The following is a 25,149-nucleotide window of genomic DNA, read 5'->3' as shown; positions in this document are numbered from 1 at the left end:
CTCTTAATTTCTTAAATCCCATACCCATTCGAATAAATAATATAAAATGGGATGTTCAAAGTATGACGTTGTACTTGCTGTTCTCTCCCAATCCATGTGATAATCCACAGTTCTAACCTTCTAGCCCCAGTATGGAATCCCCTTTGATGAGACCATTTTAACCAAAAGTCAGATTTTAAGGCGCAGAGCCAAATTAATCTAGACCACTCTACAGCAAAGAGAGACAACAAGGCACAAATCTGAATTAACTAGACCCAAAAGTATACGGGTTGAAAGATGAGCTTTCAGAAGGTCATCACATCTACTGAGAAAAATTAATACAAGGATAAAAGTGCAAAGGGCGCACAACCATATCTTGTTGGAAAGACACGGAAAGGAAAGAAAAAATGAGCAATTTACAGTTTCATGTACGCTTCAACAAAACAAACATTTCATTCAACGGTTTAGACACAAGAATATGCCCCAAATATATGGCAAAGAACAACGACAGATAGCTGACGAGAGGCATGGCAAGCTCTTGTCCATCCTGTACTTTTTAAGATTAGTTCTGTAAGCTTTCAATTTGTTACTCCCTTCGTTCCTTTTTACATGTCACAATTTCCTTTTTGAAAGTCAACAATATGAACTTGGACCAACATTTTTAAGATGTATTTTTTCATCATGCTGATATGAGAAATTACAGCTCAAATACCTTACACATAATTTTTGAATATCCAAAATTTATTTTTTAAAAATAGAACCAATCTAATCTAATTTTGCATTGAAAATTAATCAACTCTCGAAAAGTGAAATGTGACTACTCTGGAACGGAGGGTACATAGTAACCGAGACATTTCATAACCAGGGGGACTAAACAAGCACTAAGCAAACAAAAGATCAAGATTGAAAATTACATTGTGGTATAGCACTCAAAAAGCAGCATCTAAAGAATCAAATCTCACTATATTCCCCAATCTACGTACCTGATCACTGCTCTCAGAGGAACAATATATAATACATCGACATCGCCAACACCGTTAGCCTCTCAAAAAACGCATACAAGTCCAACTAATGCAAAAATCTATTAGCAGTAAACACACTACCTCTAAGCTAAGAGACTGCAACAAAATGCATAAATCTGTATAGTATTAAGATAACGAATACAGCTACAGGATAATAAACAGGAAACTTTAGAAGTATGCCATACTGACAAAGAAACTATTTCCAAGTAGCTAAGGAATGATTAACTTAACGTAAACCCAAGCTAACTATATAGGACTAACTCAATCATAATTTTCCAAGAGAAACTAAACTAACTTGATCCCAAAAACTAGAGTAGCTTATTAAAGCTACTTATCTCCAAAAAATAAAAAAATAGAGTAGCTTCATCGACAACCTAGCTCGCTCACTCCTATATGTAGGTCCATTAGAACTAAGGATTAATCAACACTTGAAGAAAGACAAAAAGAGGGCGACTAACTGATACATACAAACAGGAGAGAAAAAGAGAAATTGTTGCTACTGCCTGCTGATATGTGATGTAAAGTATGAAGGAAGAGGATACAATACTAGTCCCTCTAACTTGCACTTCTTTCCTGTGCTCCTTCCCTCCTACCACTCCCAAAAAACATTCACCAACAACAATATGCCTATTCTTCAAACAAAACATGGCCGGTGGCTCAAAAAGGAAAAAAAAAAGACACTAGGTTAAGTGACAGAAAATGAGAAGCCTCATAGAAATAAACAGCTTAATTTCAACCAGGAAATCTGTGCAATGGAAAGTGTATAAATAAAAATGTCGACGATGCCTGCAACCAATTTTCCTAACACAATTTCACTAAAGCTTGACTCCTAGACTGTTCTCACTCCTCTGATACGTACGTTGATTAGAACAAAGGCTTACTCAACAACAAAAGAACCAAAAAAAAGGGATGACTGGTGATGTTTCGTAGAATCAGAAAAATAAAACATGGGAAATTCTTGCTGTTAATCCAGGATGTACTAGTCCCTCTAATTTACACGCCTTTCTTGTGCTCCTTCCCTCTTACCACTGCCAACAACCATTCATCAGTAATATGCCTATTATTCAAACAGAACACAGTTGAGGGCTCAAGAGAAAATAAACACTAGGTGAGTGAACAGGAAAATCAGAAGCCTCACCAAAATAAACAGTGTAATTTCAACCAGAAATTCTACGCAATGGAAAGTGTATAATAAAGATGATGATGCTTGCAACCAATTTTCCCAACTTAATTTCACTAAAGCTTGACCCATAGATGGTTCTGAAAATTAATGATACGAGTTCATGTCGAGGTTAGCCATGTATTATAACACAGGGTCAATGATCCAGAAAGCCACTTCAAAAGGATACAAAATCCTCCATACTTATGATATGTGAATCCTCTATAATCTCATGTCGAGGGCAGTCGTGTAAATATAATTACCTATACGGTCAATAATTCAGAAAGCCACTTAAAAAGGATATCAAATCCTCCATACTCAAACTATGTGAATTCTCTATAACCTCACGTCGAGGGTAGTCATGGACTATAACCTATAGGGTCAATGACTCAGAATGCCACTCCAAAAGGATATGGAATCCCCCATACATACACTGTGTGAATAACGTATCTAACACAAACCATAGGCTTCTTCAGTTAAACACATAACTAAGCACCAAAGTGAAGCATATAGCTTAACAGCCTCATTCATGAATGCCAAACAACATCATGTACAGCACACAAGCAAAGCCATAGTTACCAGCAGCATCAGTCGAAAAACGCATCTAACATAACAATTTAACTTCAAAATTTAGCATTCCAAAGTATCATCATTAATGCTTTAACCCAAAAACAAAAACTTGAACAAAATTCAATGTCTCCACAAAATACTAATTAAACCAAAACGTACTGATATGAAAATTCTCATTACGCGACTAAATAGTAAATACCAAACAAAAGGACGGAAAAATCAATCGACTGTCTGCATGATATCCTCAGCAGTAAATTTAGTACCCTTATCCTTATCAGCAGCAGCACGTCCCTTCGCCTTACGATCCAACAACGATTTCCTGTCTTTATCCAACCTCAGCTTCGTAACAACAACCTTCGAAGGATGAATACCTACATTCACAGTAGAACCATTCACCTTCTCTCTAGTGATACGCTCAATGTGTATCACCCATTTCTTACGGTAAACTTGAACGACTTTCCCTTCACGGCCTTTGTAGGTCCCACGAACAACCTGAACTTCATCGTCTTTCCTTACCGGCATAGATCTTACGTTGTACTTTGTACGTAACTCAGAGGATAAAGGTGCGCTCATCAATATGCGGCGCTCGCTTGAAGGCGCTGTAAAATGTGCCTTCCTGTTCTTACGGCGGGAGGAGGATACTCTTGGATTGTACTTCATTTTTGCTTGATTGATTTGTCTCTCCTCTGCTTTCTCTGCAAATGGCAGCTGCGCTGAAGAAGATAATTGTTAGGGTTTTGGGTTATTTATAATCGGAGATAGTGGGCTTGAGAAGCTAGGGTTTTAAAGTTGGATTTTTCGGATTTCGGAGGTTGATATGTTGGGCCTATGCTATGATATGTGGGGCTTTACGTTTGGGCTCTCGTGTTGTGTGCAACTTTAGCAAAATTGCGCAAACCACAAAAATGTAGAAGCTTCGGAGCATAATTACAGGGGCGCAACATAGGTTTCAAAAAGTTAATGTATATGTCATATATTTCAGATACTTCCTCTGGTTAAAATAGTTACCCCTCATGCTAAAAATATTTACTTCAATTCAGTTATTCCATTTATAAAATCAAGAGAATTTTATTATATTCTTTCAAAATTACCCCAATTATTAAATGACTTCATAAAGTGTATACTCACATTTATACTTTTAAAGCATAATTAATAAGACTAATTTGATAAAATAAATACCTAATTAATATTTTTTAAAAGGAGTGTCGAGTCAATAAGGGTCAATTATTTTTAAACAAATAGAGTACATCGACTGGGATCGTGTATCTGTGTGTCTTCTGATACATGTTTTATACCTGAAAAAAGTCTTCAAAAAGTGTATTTATGTGTGGGGCATACTTTTGGGCTCTAGTATTGTGCAAATTTATGAGGAAATTTAAGAGAAAACATAAATCAGCTAATTACTCCCTCTTCCACTATTTTTTAATATTACATAAATCCTATTAAATATTAAGGTGAATACATTTTAAATACGGATACATTGTCGATACGAATTGTGGTTCAATCTCAGATACATCGCATGTATCCTTGTGTATTTAAGGGTTATGACATATATTTGTGTGATTACATGTCACGATCCTAAAGTTGGAGGTCATGAAGGCACCTACCTCGACTGGAGCCGAAGAACTCACAAGAAAAGAAATATGATAAATAAAATAAATAAGTAAATACAAAACTTCTAAAACAAAGTCAAGATATAGTACATAATATAAGTATGAATGAAATACAATCATATCCCAAAATGTTGGTGTCATAAGTGAAAAGAGTGTCTAATACATAACCAAATTTGAAACACATAAGCATGTCTCTAAAGTAAATAAAGACAAGATAAAACACGAAAAGGTACGAAAGCACGCCCCAAAATTTAGAGCTCACACGTACCTCGAATATCAACTTAGATAGCACAAACTCATCTGCCGCGAGTCGTATTATGAGTACGGTCTACTTGTACTCAATTAAATATCATAGGCCGACTGAACAAAGTAGAAAATAAATACTAGTAAAATATACTATGAGCACGTCACCCGTAAATAGAAAAGTTTTCAAACGGCAGCTCACCTCATCTCCACTATCAATTCTAAAATATAAAGACAATAAAGAAACTACACCCAGAATAAAACTATGAAAACTAACTACACAACAACACATAAGAAAAATACAATGATGTAATATAACGCAATGTAATAATAATATGATAACGATGAATGTAAGTCATTGCAAGACTTTTTGTATATACCTTCCGAGCCTCAATACTTCAAGATAGGACCCATGCGGGGTTCACAATTCATAGTTTCTCATATCTCAATTCATCTATTTGGCTGATGTTCACGGATCATAGATTACGAATTTTATAAAGTCTCTCATTCACCTCTCCGGCTAATGTTCATGATCAAGAATTTTATAAAGCATTTCTCAGTGATATCAATTTCCATGAATATGAATGAATAATATGAAGATGCGTGATCATAACCAAGTCAATATAGTGATAATGAATCAACTCAATAATGGTATAAATGAGCTCAAGTCTCCCCAATATGATAACAGGCATAATGTGAGCCCTCCTCGGCACCACTGAAGTGAATAGCCACGTAGACATCATTTAAAATCATCTAAAAAAATCCCTTTCTAGGGTATTATTATCATAATAAAGGTAAATAATATTCAAAAAGTCCTATAATAGCTATTTAAGTACCTGCCCAGGCAACATAACAATTGTAATGACAATTAATGCACAAATAAGGCCTACAATGTCAACTAAAAGCCCGCACTTAGGCATCATCACAATGATATTCTCTCGAGTCAACAACAATATGCAAATAGGCCCCCACACTGACACACGATAATAATAATAACAATTTCAAAGTACTATCCTCTCGAGTAAATTTTCTAACTCATAGCATGCTTTATAAAAAAACTAACTATCCATCCTAGTCTGAAAAAAGTCAATCTATAACCTGTCTCGACAATTCAAAAATCCAAGCCTAAGCCTTCAATACGGAGCCTTTTCTTCACGAACGGCCTCGACAAGAGCTAAAACTATCAAAAATATAATAAACACATTAAAAGGAAGCAAATGATACCCATATTAGCTATATTTGAAATAGGTCCAAAATTAGTTCAAAAAAATGGGTTTGAAATAAAAAAGGTAAAACTAAAATTTTATTTTAGAAATATATTTTCTAAGTCAAAAGGAGTCTATAGTTGAAAATCCATGTGAAAACAAGTAGAAATTGGTGTTCACATTGAGCAAATCATTTTAAAGTTTACCCCAAAAATCTCAAAAGTTTTAGTTTGAAAATAAGATTTAAAAGTATTTTTAAAGATGTATCCATAAGAAGTTAATGGAATCAAGAGTTTGGAGCTTACCCAAGTACAAATGATTAAACAACCCTGGAAATCGCCCTTTTCGATCATAAGGTTCAAAAATGGTAAAAATTACGAAAATAGATATTTATATTATTTTGGAAATAATGTCTCGCAGTTGTGATGTGTCATAATTTCAAGTCACTTTCAATTCTTAACACCAGAAAATATGCAAGTACTTAGGTTTTTTTTGTTAGAGATAATGTGTTTTTGGGTTTGTTTTGCAGAAAATCAGGTGTTGCAGCTGAAAAAGAAGAAAATAGTTGAAGTGTGCAGAAGGGACCACTTACAGGCCCACTAACAGATCGTAAGTGGCACTTACGACCACCATAAGTAGCCAGGTAACTGTTAACAAAAAATGTACTAAAACATCTGAAGTCTAAAGAATTTGGTCTAAGAGTTACGACACTAATTTATGAGGCATAAGTACCACTTACGCCCCTCATAAGTGCCATCGTAGGTAGGAATTCTGGAGCTGTCAATTCATTTGATTCTTACAACGCACCTAGAGGTCCATAAGTACAACTTACGGCCCGTAAGTGGGTCTGTAAGTGGTCACCAACCCAGTTTTCCTTATTCATTTTGGTTAGGATTTTTAGAGTTCAGATGTATTCTATAAATACCCTTTTGATGTTTTTGTATTAGTTTATGCACTCTTTACATTCACAACACTATATTGATCCTAAGATTCGACTTTTGATCTTGAAATTCATTGTTCTTGGTGTTACAGTTGATTATTAATTTAGGATTCTAGGTTTTCTTCTTCATTATTGTAAGATTATTCATATGTTTCCTTCTTGAATTCAATGGATGTTCTTGCAAATATGAAAGACTAAACCACCTAATTAGGATTGTGGGAATCCTAGTGGAATAACGAAGTAGAGAAAGTGCAAAGTCATTCTTGATCAATATTCTTTCATGTATTGTGATCATCTTTGATTTGATTGCTTTCTTAATGACTGTAGACGTTAATAACCTGCCTGTATTCGATACAAACTTCAAAAGAGGGGTAAAAATTTGGAAAAAAATCGCAACAATAATTTGAGGCTACCAACCCTCATTTAATTAACTTGACACTCAAAAGGTATTAGTTAATTTGGGATCCAGGATAGGGGTTAGTAAGGCGACACTCTGAGACTCAAAATGTAAAGAGTGTAATTTACTAAAGTCATTCACAAGATGGTTAGTGATACATCTCTTATCAGATTCTACATGAAAGTTATTTTGGTGGAGCATGATAAGTCTACCTAGTTAGGAAGTCAGGGGAAACACAGTCCTAGTATTCATCTCAAGTCGATTTCAAGCCAAGCGATCAAGATTTGTTACCATTGATATTGTTCTCATAAAATCCCACCATTTACTTTGCTACATTGTCCCAGCTACTTCAGCAAGTTCATGAGAAATATTCAACCTAATCCTTGTGGATTCGATCTCAATCTTTGTTGGGTTATATATTTGACATCGATCACGTTATATTTTTTGGGGGTATAATTTATACGCCATCATATTTTTGGTTAAATTTTGGAGGTATAAGTAGTGGTTTGAGCAATTGTTTTATGAACACCTAGTGGAGGTTGAGGATTCAAGATATTCGGCTCATTATGAGCTCCATTCTTATGTCCTTCCATCCTACAATTCTATCGTAAGGTTATTTCCATCTCGGGGTCAATGGATTGCCTTGACTCTGATTATTGTGCGTACACCGGCTGGAGATTCATCTTAGAGCATTCGATGAGACCACCACTCTCTCTTTTCCTTATATTATCCAATATTTATGCATGTTATCGTATTCCCACCTTTACCTGAGGTTGATCCTAAGTTGAGGTGACGCACACAACTGATATTAGTTTGACAAAGGATCCGACAAACTCGATCCTTGGACAGAGAGTGCCACTACCTCCTACTGATATTCTAATTTATTTTGAGGGACCATTGTAATGCCTGGCATTTTCAGGCTAGTCTTTGAACTAGCGTGCCTACGTGTATAAGCTATAATCTAAATATAATGCCCCGTATTTCTCAAGCTTTACTTAACTCTTAGTTTATGAGTTATCCAATATAAATTTTTGAAATACTCAGTATTTTTCAATTTAGAGCCTGCCATTCGTAGAAAATTGAATTACCTTTCCAATAATATAAAATTTGCCTAAATTCGATAACCGGGTAAGAAGTTATGGCTATTTTAAGTTTCAGTCGTTAAACACCGTTATTCAGGCCAGTAGCGCGTCGCGGAGTATGTCAAAATGACAATTGTCAGTTTCCAGTGACGTATCGCGATACCGACATATCGCGCCACCAGCTAATTTCCTAATTATAAAAATCCAGTGTTGCTCCGTGATATTGGCGCATTGCGCCAAAGACTAAATCCATAATTGTCAATTTTCAGTAAAGCAACGCGATTGTACCTCACGCACTAAGCTTTCAGGTCCTATCCAGTAATACAACATGATTTCACCGCATTGCGCTACCAACCACATTCCAGTTGTCATTTTCTAGTGGCTTGGCGCGATAGTGGCGCATCACGCCAGGTGCCCAAATCAGATGAGGGTTCCACCGTTCTCATTAGAGTACCTGCCAGCTGAGGGTAACTCTTTAGTATTTTTACTCGTGGCACGGTACTGACACCCTTCGAATTGGGGTCACGGGTTGGACCCCAACTCATTTATCTTATTTGGGGCATGTCAGTTAGATGATTACCTCCCACAGTCTCAGTTTCAGTCTTCAGAATAGAACTCAGTTCAGTTCTACAGAATCAGGACTGTGAGATACAGTCACCAGTATCAGTAACTTCAGATATCAGTTACTTAGTACTAAAACTCAGGACTTAGCTTCAGATAAGCTTAGTCACAGTGTTTATTTATATGCACAACAACGCATACTCAGTATTTACAATAGTATTAGTTATCCATGTACTCTCATATTCAGTTACTCTATATCATGCAGTCAGTTATTGTTCATGCATATGAACCCTTGCATTCAGCCTTACCCCATCTAGCATACCAGTACATTCCACGTACTGACGCATACTCTTTCTTTGCGCTATGATATCTTATATCATAGGTTTGAATGCTCAGGTTCCTAACCGCGTATAGATAGATCCAGATTCAGCCAGCAGTAGATTTAGCAGTGAGTCCTCGTCATTCAAGAATATTATTTTATTTTATTATTACAGTAGACTTAGTATTTCAGTAGATGGAGTTAGTTGGGGGATTGTTCCATCAACTCCACTTTCAGATAGTTTCAGATTAAAGGCTTTTCAAACTAGTTTTCAGACAGTGTTTAGTTTTACAGATTGTTATTTTAGATGATACACTTATCAGTATTTACAGATTTTGAACCTTATAGCATTTCAGCTTATTTTTCCATATTTATTATAGTATAATATTTTAGTGCTCACAGTAGATATCAGTCATGGGTTAGCTTGTGTTTCTTCAAGGTCGTAACCACCGTGTAGCGTCTGGGGTACAGACTCGGGGCATTAAAAACTTAGTATCAGAGTCGAAGGTTCAACAGAGTCCTAGAAAGTCTGAAAGCTGCATTTAGTAGAGTTTTATGCATGGGTGTGTAGCGCGCCACACTTATGAGCTCAAGTTAAACTCTCAGTTTAATCTATTTATTCCTTTCGTTTATAGAACATGCCTCTCAAAAAGACTAACAAAAGGAGAACTGGAAATCAGTCAGCACCTCAGCCCATTCAAGCAGATCCCTTGGATGAGTATGTCTCCCATGCAGAATTCAGAGCTACATTCACTACTCTATCCGATTCTGTAGCGGCTCTAAATGAATGGACAACTGTTGTTCAGGCCAACCCAGTGGCCAATACTTCTACAGCCAGGATTCTGGATATCACCCAAATGAATCCTTCCCTATTCTTAGGATCTAAGTCAGAATAGGATCTACAGGAGTTCCTCGATCAGGTTCAGAAAGTCACAAACATCATAGGGGTGACTTCCAGTGAGAGTGCTAAGCTAGCTGCTTATCAGCTATAAGATATTGCTGATATGTGGTTTAAGCAGTGAAAGGTAGACAGGGGCACAGATGCCGAGTCCATCGAGTGGGAAGAGTTTGCTACTGCTTTCCTAGAGAGATTCTTTCCCTTAGAGCTGAGAGAAGCCAAGGTGTTAGCGTTCATCAACCTCAGGTAAGGCATTATGAGCGTGAAAAAGTATTCCCTCAAGTTTACTCAGTTAGCCAGGTATGCTCCCCATGTAGTAGCAGACAGTAGGTCCAGAATGAGCAAGTTCGTATCTTGGGTGTCAGATAGTGTGGTTAAAAAGTACAGAATAGTGATGTTGATTAAGGAGATAGATGTATCCAGGCTCATGGTCCATGCTCAGTAGATAGAAGAGGCTAAGATCAAAGAGAGAGAGAGTGAGAGGCAAAATAAGAGAGCTAGAACAGGTAGCTTCATTTTTAATCAGCCTAAGTCAGAGGGCAATAACCGTTCCTAGTTTTATCCAAAATCTTCAGTTTCAGCTCCATCCTCAGCCACTGCTCCAATTCCTAAGTTCAAAAATAGTAATAAAGATAGGGTACCAGGCTCTAAATATCAGGACAGTTTCAGCAGTGCTCGAACAAATCCTCTATGTCAGCAATGTGGCAAGAACCACCAGGGTGTCTGCAGAACTAGAAGTGATGTTTGTTTTGGGTGTAGTAAGCCAGGTCACAGAGTCAGAGATTATCCTCAATCAGGTTCTCAGGGTCAGTATAATCATCCCCTAGCTTAGTCCGATCGCCTGAATCAATAGAGTGCCGCTTCCAGTGCCACCAGTGGGCAACACCCAAACAAGCTTAATACACTTCATTCCAGACAAGATTAGGAAATTCTCCTGATATGGTCACTGGTACGTGACAGATCTTCCATTTATATATTTATGCCTTGTTATATCTAGGGGCTTCTTTATCTTTTGTAACTCCTTATATAGCCGTTAACTTCAGAGTCAGACCAGAAATTCTAGCAAAGGCTTTCTCAGTTTCTACCCCAGTGGGTAAATCTATCATAGCCCGATGGGTATATAGGAACTGCTCGATTATGATATCTCAGAGAGTTACTTTAGCAGACCTTATAGATCTAGAGATGGCAGATTTTGATGTCATTCTCGACATAGATTGGATCCACTCATGTTATACCTCAGTTGATTGTAGAAATAGAATGGTTTATTTTTAGTTTCCAAATTAACGAGTCCTTGAATGGAGGGGGTAGTACCACAGCGGTTAAGGGTCAGTTGATTTCATACCTTAGAGCGAGAAAAATGATATCTAAGGGATGTATCTATCATCTTGTGTGAGTCAAAGACTCTAACTTAGAAACTCCAACTCTTGAGTCAGTTTCAGTAGTAAATGAATTCTCAGATGTGTTTCCCGAAGATCTTTTTGGAGTTCCTCTCATTAGGGAAATAGACTTCGGAATAGACCTTTTCCCAGATACTCAACCTATATCTATTCTGACTACAGAATGGCACCAGCAGAACTCAGCGAGTTAAAAGAATAGTTGAAGGATCTCCTAGATAAGGGATTCATCAGACCTAATATTTTCTCTTATGGTGCACCAGTTTTATTCATACGTAAAAAAGATAGTTCTCTTAGAATATGTATAGCCTATCATCAGTTGAACAAAGTCACAGTCAATAATAAGTCCCCGCTTTCCAGAATTGATGACTTGTTCAACCAACTTTAGGGTGCTAGTTAATTTTCTAAGATAGACCTCAGATCAGGCTATCATCAACTTAGAGTCAGAGAATGTGACATTCTAAAAATAGCTTTCAGAACTTGATATGGTCACTTCAAATTTCTAGTCATGTCCTTTGATGTTACTAATGCCCCAACAACTTTCATTGACTTAATAAATCATGTGTTCAAGCAGTACTTGGATATGTTCATTATAGTCTTGATCAATGATATTTTTTTCTATACACATAGCAAGAATGATCACGCAAATCACCTCAAAATCATACTTTAGACTCTCGAACTCATCAGTTATTCGCCAAATTTAGTAAATGCAAATTTTAGCTAAGGTTAGTAGCGTTCCTTGGTCATATTATTTCTGGTGATGGTATTAGAATTGATCCTCAAAAGACTGAAGTGGTAAGAAACTAGTCTAGACCCATCTCTCCATCAGATGTCAGGAGTTTCTTGGGTTTAGCTGGTTATTATCATCGATTTGTTAAAGGGTTCTTGTCTATTGCATTCCTCATATCTAGATTGACTCAGAAGAAAGTCTAGTTTCAGTGGTCAGATTCCTACGAGAAGAGTTTTCAGGAGTTGAAGACTCAACTCGACTCACCTCATCCCTAGTTTTGACTCTACCAGATGGTTCAGATGGGTTTGTTGTGTATTATGATGCATACAGAGTAGTTTTGGGTTATGTCCTTGTAAGACCCCATAAAATTCTTAGCTAATTCAGTCCTTTAATCTCGTTGAAGGGGGTCCCAAACTTAGAAAATTCTAGCTAAGTAATCAAACTTAGTGTTATTTTAGCCTTCAAAAGTTGGAAATCTTATTTCGTGACCCTTACATCCATTAAATATGGATATTTGAGTTAATTCATGATCAGGAATGTCAATAAGTATTCCCGAATAGGTTTTAGATTTTTTGGACTTCATTTAGACCATGTTCGAGTGACCAAAATAGTGAGTAGGCACGATCTCGACACGTCACATTGTCTATCGCTTTGACAGATAACTTTTCCCTTAACTCAGTGCAATTTCTAGTGAACCGAGATGAACTTGACGCTGCACGTCAATGCCAACGATGTGGCACGTCAATGCCAACGACGTGGTACGTCAATACCAACGATGCGACACGTCGATCAGTGTGTTGATGGTTTAATTTATAGTCATTAAAAATCCACATCCTCAGAGTTAATTAAGTCTTTTTCCCACGTCCTTCAACCCCTATAACACAAAATTTAGCCCTCTTTTAGCAAAATATATTCATTCTTTCACAAATTGCTCAAGAACAAAAACCCTAGGAGTTTAAATTTCAAATTCAAGGCTCAAGATTTCACCATTAATTTTCAAGAATTCACCAACTAAGGTATGTGAAGTGTTCATCCAAGGGTTCCTTCCACCCTTAGAGTCCAAGAAACTCTTTTAAAGTTCATGTATAGTGATTTCATGATTTTCATGATTTGAATTAAAGTGTCTTCTTGATTATTACTTAATTGAGTTTTTATTACATGATTTATTATAAGATTCATGTAGATTTAATTTATATGTGTGCTTTATTATGTGAATTCATGTGTAAACCCTTGGAATTGTGAAATTAGAATTGAATCACGATGCCTACATGTTGTTTTAGTATTATGTGCATATATTATGCCCCACAAGTGTTTGATGAATTGTCCATGTGAGTTAAATAGTGAAATTATATCATGTTAGCATGTATACAAGTGCATGTCATACAAGTGTTTGCTTAAATGCCCAAAAGAATGAATGATGACTAAGTAATTAGCTATCATATCTCAAGATTATGTCATGTCTTTTAAATTTATGCTATCGAGTCCCGGGGGTATTTAATACCTGACAATTTAGCGGCTTGTATAGAGCCATGGTCAGTCATAGAGTAGTATCAGTCATGTCACGAGCAATAGAATTCAGTCAGTTGTAGAACTTAAGAAAACTCAGTGAACTCAGAATCAGTCCAGTTCAGTTCAGTAAAATTAGTTCAAGTCAGTTATACAGTACGATCAGTAACAGTTCATTCCAACCTAGTACAGTTTAGAATTCAGTCTAGTGTCTATTTAGTTGGGAGTAGGATTCAGCACCGAGTGAACCCAAGGATGGGGATTCACCAGCAGTAGAGGGTGTAATCCTTAGAAGCAGTCCTTGCGTTCCAAAACTATGTAGCCAACGTAGGTTGAGACATCAACCTGCCAGTTGAGGGTTGATGAGGTGATCTACCTGCCAGTTGAGGGTACCACCATTCTCGTTTAGAGCACCTATCAGATCAGGGTGACTCAACACTTGTCCTTACCCATGACACGATATTGACACCCTTCCAACTAGGGTTATAGGTTGGATCCTAAATCAGTTAGAGGAGGGACATGTCGGTTAGATGATTACTTTCTATAGTCTCTGTTTCAGATTCAGTCACAGTATAGAACGCAGTTCAGCCCTACAGATTCAGGACTGTCAGATACAGTTACTCAGCTCAGTTCAGAACTTAGTACAGTTCCACAGATTTAAGACTGTCAGATATAGTCATTCAGTTATCAGTAATATAGTAACAATAAACTTAAGTATCCATTAATTAGTATTCAAAACTCAGTATCCAGTGTTATCATGATTTCACTTGTAGTATATTTATTAATGTATGTACTCTCATTCAGTCATATTCACGATATTCAGTTAGTATTGTTCATGCATACGAACCCATGAATTCTATTCTACCTCACTGAGCATACCAGTATATTTAAAGTACTAATGAATACCTTTATTTTGTGCTATGATGTCTTATTTCATAGGTTCAGGCGCATGGGCTCCCGAACACCCATAGCAGATGAGATTATTAGCAGACAGAGTCAGTGGTGAGTCCTCATAGGTTGAGGATATGATTATATATGTCAGTATTTCTATTCTTTTTTAGTAGTAGGGATCAGTTGGGGACTGTCCTATCAACTCCACGGTTCAGACAGTTTAGAGGCTTTTAAGACTAGAGTATTTTCTGACAGCTATTTTTGTTTTGATATTGTTATACTGTATTTAATTTTATTTATAGTATTGAACCTTATGGCCTGTTTTTGCCTACTTTTCGCATATTTATAGTATTATTATTTAGTTATTATAGTAGGTACTAGTCACGAGTTAGCTTGTGGTCCTTTGGGATTATGAGCATCGTGTAGCGTTCGGGGTACAAACTCGGGGCATTACAAACTTGGTATCAAAGCCTAAGGTTCAACAGAGTCCTAGAAAGTCTGAAATCCATATCTAGTAGAGTCTTGTACATGAGTGTATAGCGCGCCATACTTATGGACAGGAGACTGCGAGATGTTTTATGAAAAGTTTTCCTTCTTTCAATATTCATGTCGTGCGAGTGAGCATGAGCTCCAGTTAAACTCTTAATCTAATCCTTTCTCTTCCATTTTTAGAATATGCCTCCAAAGAGGACTAAGGGAAGAGAAATAGAACACCAGCCAGAACCCCAGCCTATCCAGCCAGATCCTCTGGATGAACACGTCTCCCATGCTGAGTTTAGAGAAGCATTCACCACCCTAGCTCATTTTTTGGTAGCCCAGAATAAACGCCCAGTTGTTTTTTCAACCAACCCAGTGGCTAATACTGCTGCAGCCAGGATTCAGGACTTTATCCGAATGAACCCTTCATTTTTTTTGAGTCAAAGTCAAATGAGGATCCACATGAATACCTTGATCAAGTGCAGAAGGTTATTGATATTATGATGGTGAATACTGTTGAGAGTGTGAAGTTATCCACATATCAGTTGTAGGATGTGGCTCACTCATGGTTTAAATAGTGGAAAGCAGAAAAGGCCGTAGAAATAGGGCCCATAGAGTGGGAGGAGTTTGCCACTTCTTTTCTGGATAGGTTCTTCCCAATGGAGTTGAAGGAAACGAAGGTTTTGGAATTTATCAATCTACAGTAGGGAAATATGACAGTGAAAGAGTATTATCTCAAGTTTACTCAATTAGATAGATATGCTCCTCATGTGGTGGCAGATAGCAGGTCCCAAATGAGTAATTTTGTGTTAGGGGTGTCTAGCAGCATGGTCAAAAAGTGTAGGACCTGAATACTAATTAAAGAGATGGACATATCTAGGCTCATGGTCCATGCCCTATAAATAGAGAAAGCCAAGAATAAAGAAAAGAAGAGGGAGAACAAGAGAGCAAAAATAGGTAGTTTCAGCTTCTCAAAGCCTAAGTCAGAGGGTGGGAATTATTCTTAGTTCCACCCGAAATCCTCAGTTCCTACTCTATCCTCAACCAACACTTCTATACAAAAATTCATAGATGGCAATAGGGATAGGGCACTAGGCCCTAAACCCTAGGGTAGTGTTAGCTGTGCCTGAACCAATCTTCTTCGTTAGAAGTATGGCAGAAACCACCAGAGTATCTGTAAACCAGGCAGCGGTATGTGTTTTGGGTGTGGCAAACCAGGCCACAGAGTTATAGATTATCCCCAGTCAGGTTCTAGGGTTAGTATAACTGTCCCCCAGCTTAGTCCGATCACCCAAATCAGTAGGGTGCCACTTTCAATGCCACCAGTAGGCAACACCCAAATAGACTCTATGCTCTTCAGTTCTGATAGGATCAAAAGAGTTCTCCTGATGTATTCACTAGTACGTTACAAGTCTATCATTTACATGTTTATGCTTTGCTAGATCCAGGAGCTTCGTTGTCCTTTGTTACTCCCTATATAGCAATTGATTTCAAAGTCAGTCTCGAAATCCTAGAAAAGCATTTCTCAGTCTCTACCCCAGTGGGTAAATATATCATAGCCCGATGGGTACACAGGAACTGTCAAATTATGATATATCAGAAAGTCACTTTAGAAGACTTAGTCGAATTAGAGATGACTAATTTTGATGTAATTGTTGGCATAGTTGGCTTCATTCCTCCTATGACTCACTCAACTGTAGAAATAAAATTGTCCAATTTCAATTTTTGAATGAGCCTGTCCTAGAGTAGAGGGGTAGTACTCTAACACTTAGGGTTCAGCTTGTTTCTTACCTTCGCATGAGAAAAATAATATATAAGGGATGTGTCTACCATCTCGTTTGAGTCCAGGACTCTAGTTCAAAAACCCGTACTCTTGAATCAGTGTCGGTCGTATGTGAATTCCCAGATGTGTTTCCTGAAGATCTTCTCGGAGTTCCTCCCGAAAGGGAAATTGATTTCGGAATCGATCTTCTTCTAGATACTCAGCCATATCTATTTCGACATATAGAATGGCACCAATAGAACTCAGAGAATTTAAAGAACAGTTGAAGGATCTCCTAGATAAGGGATTCATCAGACCCAGTGTGTCCCTGCGGGGTCACCAGTTTTATTCATGAGTAAGAAAAACGGTTCTCTTAGAATATGCATTGACTATCGTCAGTTAAATAAAGTCACGATAAAAAACAAGTATCCACTTCCCAGAATCAATGACTTTTTTAACCAACTTCAGGGTGCTAGTTACTTTTATAAGATAGTCCTTAAATCAGGCTATCATTAGCTTAGAGTCAGAGAATGTGATATCCCGAAAATAGCTTTGAGAACTCGGTATGGTCACTTCAAATTCTTAGTTATGTCCTTTAATCTTACAAATGCCCCAGTAGCCTTCATGGACTTGGTGAACGTTGTGTTTATGCAGTACTTGGACATGTTTGTCATAGTCTTTATAAATGACATTCTTGTCTACTCCAGCAGTGAACATGATCATACAGACCATCTCAGAATTGTATTACAGACCCTTAAAAACCATCAACTATTCGCCAAATTCAGTAAGTGAAAATTTTGGCCAAGGTTAGTAGCATTCCTTGGACATATCATTTCCGATGATGGCATTAGAGTTTATCCCCAAAAAACCAAAGCAGTGAGAAACTGGCCTAGACCTATCTGTCCATCAGATATCAAGAGTTTCTTGGGTTTGGCTGGCTATTACCGATGATTTGTCGAGGGATTTTTGTCTATTACATCCCCCATGTCCAGATTGACTTAGAAGAAGGTTAAATTTTAGTGGTCAGATTTTTGTGAGATGAGTTTTCAGGAGTTGAAGACTCGACTCATTACAACTTTAGTTTTGACCCTACCAGATGGTTCATACAACTTTTTTATGTATTGTGATTCCTCCAGAGTTGGTTTGGGGTATGTTTTGATACAGAGAGGTAAGGTTATAGCCTATGCCTCTAAACAGTATAAACTTGATGAGAAGAATTATCCTACTCATGATCTTGAGTTGGCAGTAGTAGTATTTGCCTTAAAGATTTGGAGGAACTATTTGTATGGGGTGAATGTTGATGTGTTCACAGATCACAAAAGCTTGCAGTATGTGTTCTGTTAGAAAGATTTGAGTTTGCATCAGAAAAGGTGGTTGGAGTTGTTGAAAAACTATGACATGAGCGTCCTGTATCATTCGGGTAAAGCCAATGTAGTGGCTGATGTTCTCAGTAGGATGTCTATGGATAGTGTTGTTCTTGTGGAGGATGGTAAGAAGAAGTTAGTACAGGAAGTTCATCAGCTTGCCCGACTAGTTGTTCGCTTAGTCGATTCAGCAGAAGAAATCATATGGGTACAGAGTAGTTCAGAATCATCCCTGGTTTCTGAGGTAAAGGAAAAGTAGAATAGGGATCCCATTCTAGTCAAGTTGAAGGAATTAGTTAGAGATCAAAAAGTAGAGGTTTTCTTCCAAGGGAGAGATGGTGTGCTGCGTTGAAAGGGTCGGCTATGTGTGCCAGGCGTAAATGACTTAAGGCAGCAAATTCTTGTAGAAGCGCATGGTGCGCGCTACTTTACTCATCCAAGGGCCACTAAAATGTACCGTGATTTGTGGGAGATCTACTGGTGGAGTGGGATAGAGAGAGATATTGTGACTAAATACTTAACATTTCAGCAGGTTAAGATTAAGCATCAGAAGCCTAGTGGGTCTATGCAGGAGTTCAATATTCCCACCTAGAAATGAGAAGAAGTAAACATGGACTTTGTGACGGGTTTGCCTCGTATTCATCATCAGTATGATTCAGTTTGAGTCATTATAGATAGAATGACCAAATCAGCTTATTTTCTACTAGTCCATACCTCTTATTCAGCCGAGGATTATGTCAAACTCTATATCAGGGAGTTTGTCAGATTTCACGGTGTTTCATTGTCCATCATTTTAGATTGAGGTACTCAGTTCACCTCTCATTTTTAGAAGGCATTCTAAAAGGGTCTTGGTACCCGAGTTTACCTCATTACAACCTTTCATCCTCAGACAGATGGTCAAGCAGAGAGGACCATCCATACTTTAGAATATGTGCAGCATGTGTGATAGACTTTAAAGGTAGTTAGGATGACCACTTGCCTTTGATTAAATTCGCATATAACAACAACTATCATTCCATTATTCAGATGGTTCCATTGGAGGCACTTTATGTTAGGAGGTGTAGATTTCCTATTAGTTGGTTTGAAGCGGGTGAAGCTGCAGTGGTAGGGCCTGACTTGGTATTTGATACCTTAGAGAAATTCCAGTTGATCAGGGAAAGGCTTAAGACAGCTCAGAGCCGACAAAAATCATATGCAGATGTATGCAAAAAAGATCTCGAGTTTGAGATTGATGATTTTGTATACTTAAAAATCTCTCCTATGAAAGGAGTGAAGCGGTTTGGCAAAAAGGGGAAGCTCAGCCCCCGATATGTCTATCCTTACCAAATTCTAAGTCGTTTCGAAAAGGTAGCTTACGAGCTTGAGTTGCCTTCAGATCTATCTTCAGTCCATCCAGTGTTTTATGTCTCTTTGCTAAAGAAATGCATAGGTGACTCATTAGCCGTGGTCCGCATAGAGGGCTTTCTAGTCAAAATCCTTGATTATCAGATTCGCAGATTGAGGAACAAAGAAGTCCCTTTAGTCAAGGTCCTTTGGTGAAATCAGTCCGTTGAGGGAGCTACTTGGGAAACAAAAGTAGATATGCGGGCCAAGTATCCTCACCTCTTCTTCGTAAACTCAGATTCAGCTCAAGGTAATTTTTTCCTTAGCCTTATTCAGTTTCATGCTCAGATTTTCCATTACAAACTTGGTATCAGTTACCATTGCATATTCAGTCATATGTTCATGAGTCAGTTCAATCATGTATTCATGCATCAGATATGTATGTTCAGTATGAGAAACTCATCTTATTAGTAATCCGAGTCATGTATTCATGAATGAACTCAGTCATGTACTCATGCATCAGATATGTATGTTCAGTATGAAATTTAGTATGACAGATATGTTAGTCATATAATCATGTTTCAGATGTTCATGTCCAGTAAGTAATTTCAGTCTACCAGTATTCTTAGCTTAGTCAGTCTCATTTGAGGACGAATGTTCCCAAAGGGGAGATATTGTAAGACCCCACAAAATTCTTAGCTTAATTCAGTTCTTTAAGCTTGTTGAACAGGGTTTCAGACTTAGAAAATTCTAGCTAAGTTTTCAAACTTAGTGTTATTTTAGCCTTCAAAATTTGGCAATCTTATTTTGTGGTCTTTATGTCCATTAAATGTTGATATTTGAGTTAATTCATGATCAGGAATATCAATAAATGTTTCCGAACAAGTTTCAAATTTTTTGAACTTCATTTAGACCATATTTGAGTGACCAAAATAGCGAGTCAATGCAATCTCGACGCGTTACATCATCCATCATATTGACAGATAACTTTTCCCTCAGCACAGTGCAATTTTCAGTGAATCGATATGGACTCAACTCAATGTGTTGGCCATCGCGTCGATGCCAATGACGCAGCGCGTCAGTCTGAGCGTTGATGGTTCAGGTTACAGTCACTAAAAAATTGCATCCTCAGGGTTAATTAAGTCTTTTTCCACATCCTCCAGCCCCCATAACACGAAATTTATTCCTCTTTTAGCAAAATATATTCATTCTTTCACAACTTGCTCAAGAACAAAAAACCTGGGAGTTTACATTTCAAATTCAAGGCTCAAGATTTCACCGTTAATTTTAACAATTCACCATCTAAGGTATGTGAAGTGTTCATTCAAGGGTCCCTTCTACCCTTAAGTCCAAGAAACTTTTTTAAAGTTCATGTAGAGTGATTTCATGATTTTCATGATTTGATTTTAAATATATTCATGATTATTACTTAATTGGATTTCTATTTCATGATTTTTTTACAATATTCATGTAGAGTTAATTGATCTGTGTGCTTTATTATGTGAATTCATGTTGAAACCCTTGGAATTGTGAAATTAGAATTGAATCACGATGCCTACACGTTGTTTTAGTATTATATGCATATATTATGCCCCACAAGTGTTTGATGAATTGTCCATGTGAGTTGAATAGTAAAATTATATCATGTTAGCATGTATACAAGTTCATGCCATGCAAGTGTTTGCTTAAATGCCCAAAAGAATGAATGATGACTAAGTAGTTAGTTATCATGTCTCAAGATTATGCCATGTCTTGTAAATTTATGCTATCGAGTCCTGGGGGTATTTAATACCCAATAATTTAGCTGCTTGTATAGAGCCATGGTCAGTCACAGAGTAGTATCAGTCATGTCACGATCAATAGAATTCAGTCAGTTATAGAACTTAGGAAAACTCAGTGAACTCAGAATAAGTCTAGTTCAATTAAGTTCAGTTATACAGTACGATCAGTAACAATTCAGTCCAGTCTAGTACAGTTTAGAATTCAGTCCAGTTTCTATTCAGTTGGGAGTAGGATTCAGCACCGAGTGAACCCAAGAATGGGGACTCACCTGCCAGTAGAGGGTGTAATCCTAGAAGCATTCCTTGTGTTCCAGAACTACATAGCCAGCGTAGGTTGAGACATCAACCTGCCAGTTGAGTGTTGATGAGGTGAATTACCTGCCAGTTGAGGGTACCACCATTCTCGTTCAGAGCACCTACCAGATGAGGGTAACTTAGCACTTGTCCTTACCCGTGGCACGGTATTAACACCCTTCTAACTGAGGTTACAGGTTGGACCCCAAATCAGTTAGAGGAGGGGCATGTCGGTTAAATAATTACTTCCCTCAATCTCAATTTCAGATTCAGTCATAGTATAGAACTCAATTCATTTCTACAAATTCAGGACTTTCAGATATACTCACTCAGCTCAGTTCGAAACTTAGTAAAGTTCCACAGATTTAGGACTGTCAGATACAGCCATTCAGTTATCAGTAATACAGTATTAATAAACTCAAGTATCTATTAATCAGTATTCAAAACTCAATATCCAGTGTTATCATGATTTCAATTACAGTATATGTATTCATACATGTTCTCTCATTCAGTCATATTTATGATATTCAGTTAGTATTGTTCATGCATATGAACACATGCATTTTAGCCTACCTCACTAAGCATACTAGTATATTCAAGTATTGATGTATGCCTTTCATTTGCACTATGATGTCTTATATCAAAGGTTCAGACGGACAAGCTCCCGAGCACCTTTAGTAAATCAGATTATCAACAAATAGAGTCAGTGGTGAGTCCTCATTCTTCGAGGACATAAATATTTATATCAATATTTTTGTTCTTTTTCAGTATTCAAAGTTTTTTAGGGTCTTGTTCCATCAACTCCACAGTTCAGACAGTTTAGAGGCTTTTCAGACTCAAGTATTTCTGATAGATATTTTAGTTTTGGTATTGTTATACCGTATTTAGTTTTATTTATAGTATTAAACCTTACGTCTAGTTTTCGCCTATTTTCTGCATATTTATAGTATTATTATTCAATTATTGCAGTAGTTACCAGTCATGGGTTAGCTTATTGTCCTTTGGGATTATGGGCACCGTGTAATGTCTGGGGTACAGACTCGAGGAGTTACAGTCCTTAGGCAGAGAGGTAAGGTTATAGCCTATGCCTCCAGACAGCTTAAGCCCCATGAGAAGAATTATCCAATTCATGATCTTAAGTTAATAACTGTAGTGTTTGCCTTACAGATTTGGAGGCACTATTTGTATAGGGTGCATGTAGATATGTTCACAGATCACAAGAGCTTGTAGTATGTCTTTTCTCCGTAATATTTGAATTTGCATCAGAAAAGGTGGTTAAAGTTATCGAAAGATTATGACATGAGTGTTCTTTATCATCCGGGCAAGGCCAATGTAGTGGCTGATGCTCTCAGTAGACTATCTATGGGTAGTGTTACTCATGTTAAGAATGATAAGAAGAAGTTAGTTTAGGAAGTTCATCAGCTTGCCCAACTTGGTATTCACTTAGTCAATTCAGTAGAAGGTAGTGTATGGGTGCAGAACAATTTAGAATCATCTCTAGTTTCCGAAGTAAAGGAAAAGAAGGATAGAGATCCCAATTTAGTTAAGTTGAAAGAGTCGATCAGAGATAAAAAAATAGAGATTTTCTCCCAAGGGGGAGATGGTGTTTTGCGTTGCTAGGGTCGGCTATGTGTGTCAGGTGTAGATGACCTGAGGCAACAAATTCTTATAGACGTACATGGTGTGCGTTACTCTATTCATCCAGGGGCCACTAAGATGTACCGCAATATGCAGGAGATCTATTGGTGGAGTGGGATGAAAAGGGATATTGCAGAGTTTATAGCTAAGTGCTCTACGTGTCAGCAGGTTTAGATTGAACACCAGAAGCCTAATGGGTCCATGCAAGAGTTCAGTATTCCCATATGGAAATGGGACGAAGTGAACATGGACTTTGTAATGGGTTTGCCTCGTACTCATCATCAGCATGATTCCATTTGGGTTATCATAGACAAGATAACCAAATCAGCTTATTTCTTGCTATTTCATACTTTCTATTCAGCCGAGGACTACACCAAACTCTATATCAGAGAGTTGATCAAGTTACACGGAGTCTCAATGTCCATTATCTCAGATAGAGAGGTTCCTAGTTCACCTCTTATTTCTGGAAAGCATTCCAAAAGGGTCTTGGTACCTGAGTTTACCTCAGTATAGTCTTCTACCCTTAGACAGATGGTCAAGCAGTGGTGCAATAAAAATCTGATTATAACCTGAATAACCATCAAGAAAGCAAAACCATCCTTTTCCCGCTAATCGATCTAGCATTTGGTCCATAAATGGCATGGGGAAGTGATCCTTGAGAGTCCAAGAATTCAGCTTGCGGTAGTCCATGCATACTCTCCATCCAGTGACGGGCCTGAGTGGAATAAGCTCATTCTTTGCATTCGCAACCACCGTCATACCTCCTTTCTTGGGAACACATTGTACTGGGCTTACCCATGTACTATCAGAAATAGGATACACAACTCCTGCGTCTAACCACTTGATAATCTCCTTCTTCACCACCTCTTGCATTGGTGGGTTTAGACGTCTTTGGTGTTCGATGGTGGGTGTGCACTTTTCTTGGAGCTGAATTTTATGAGTGCAAATTCCAGGTGGAATACCAAGGATATCCGCAATGGTCCATCCAATAGCTCTAATATACTTGCGTAAAATTGCAATAAGAGCTGCAACTTGTTGCTCACCTAAATCGGCTGCCACTATGACTGGAAGAGTGTTTCCGCTTCCTAAGAATGCATACTTCAAATGGCTTGGCAGCTCCTTTAATTCTAATGTGGGTGGTTCTTCAATAGATGGCTTAGCTGGTGGTGTGGGTCGATTCTTGAGATCAAGATCCAGCTTCTTAGGAGGATAGCGATATGCTCCTAATCCCGATAGAGCACAAATATCATCTTCAGAAATTTCAGCATCATCATCATCTTCTTCCATGAGCAAAACCTCCAAAGGATCATCAAGAATTTGTTCTTCGGCAAGTAACTCATCCTCGTCATCAACGACAACATCAGTCACAGAAAATACACTTAGATCTTTGGGTTGCTTCATTGATTTGCAAACATCAAAGCGCACCACTTCATCATTTATTCGGAATGAAAGTTCATTAGCTCTCAAATCTATGAGCACACTTCCCGTAGCAAGGAAAGGGCGTCCCAAGATTATGGGAACCTCTGAATCTGCTTCGCAATCCAAGATGACAAAGTCTGCTGGAAATATGAATGAAGATACCTTCACCAAGACATCGCATAGAATACCAACCGGTCGTTTTACCGACCTATCCGCCATAACAAGCTTCATATTAGTTGGTGTAGGATCTCCCAACCCCAACTTCTTGTAGATTGATAATGGCATCAAGTTGATGCTGGCTCCTAAGTCACATAATGCTTTAGCAAAGTCCAAAGATCCGACGGTGCAAGGAATAGTGAAAGCTCCGGGGTCGGCCTTCTTCTGAACTATGGCTCGGGTAGCTATTGCACTACAATGATGCACATCTTCTTTCAGCTCATAGCTTGCTGCCCTCTTCTTAGTCAAAAGATCTTTCATAAACTTCGCATACCCAGGCATTTGTTCAAGTGCCTCTACCAATGGGACATTAATAGTCAGCTGCTTCAAGATGGTCATGAACTTGCTGAACTTAGTGTCATCGGC

General features: G+C 37.8%; 1 protein-coding gene across 1 annotated transcript; it reads right to left on the bottom strand.

The window, feature by feature from the left end:
* Positions 1-2,765: 2,765 nt before the first annotated feature.
* Positions 2,766-3,481, bottom strand: LOC107858642 (60S ribosomal protein L26-1). The gene has a single exon (XM_016703386.2). It carries the CDS (start codon positions 3,388-3,390, stop codon positions 2,950-2,952), a length of 441 nt encoding a protein of 146 aa, XP_016558872.1. The 5' UTR covers positions 3,391-3,481; the 3' UTR covers positions 2,766-2,949.
* Between the last annotated feature and the right edge of the window lie 21,668 nt (positions 3,482-25,149).

This window comes from Capsicum annuum, chromosome 2 (genome assembly GCF_002878395.1).
Source record: "Capsicum annuum cultivar UCD-10X-F1 chromosome 2, UCD10Xv1.1, whole genome shotgun sequence".
NCBI lineage: Eukaryota > Viridiplantae > Streptophyta > Magnoliopsida > Solanales > Solanaceae > Capsicum > Capsicum annuum.
The sequence above is the reverse complement of the archived record's forward strand: the minus strand, read 5'-3'. Positions and strand labels throughout refer to the sequence as shown.

Coding starts and splice junctions, on each gene's coding strand:
- LOC107858642 (XM_016703386.2), bottom strand. CDS start 3,390: ATGAAGTACAATCCAAGAGTATCCTCCTCCCGCCGTAAGAACAGGAAG.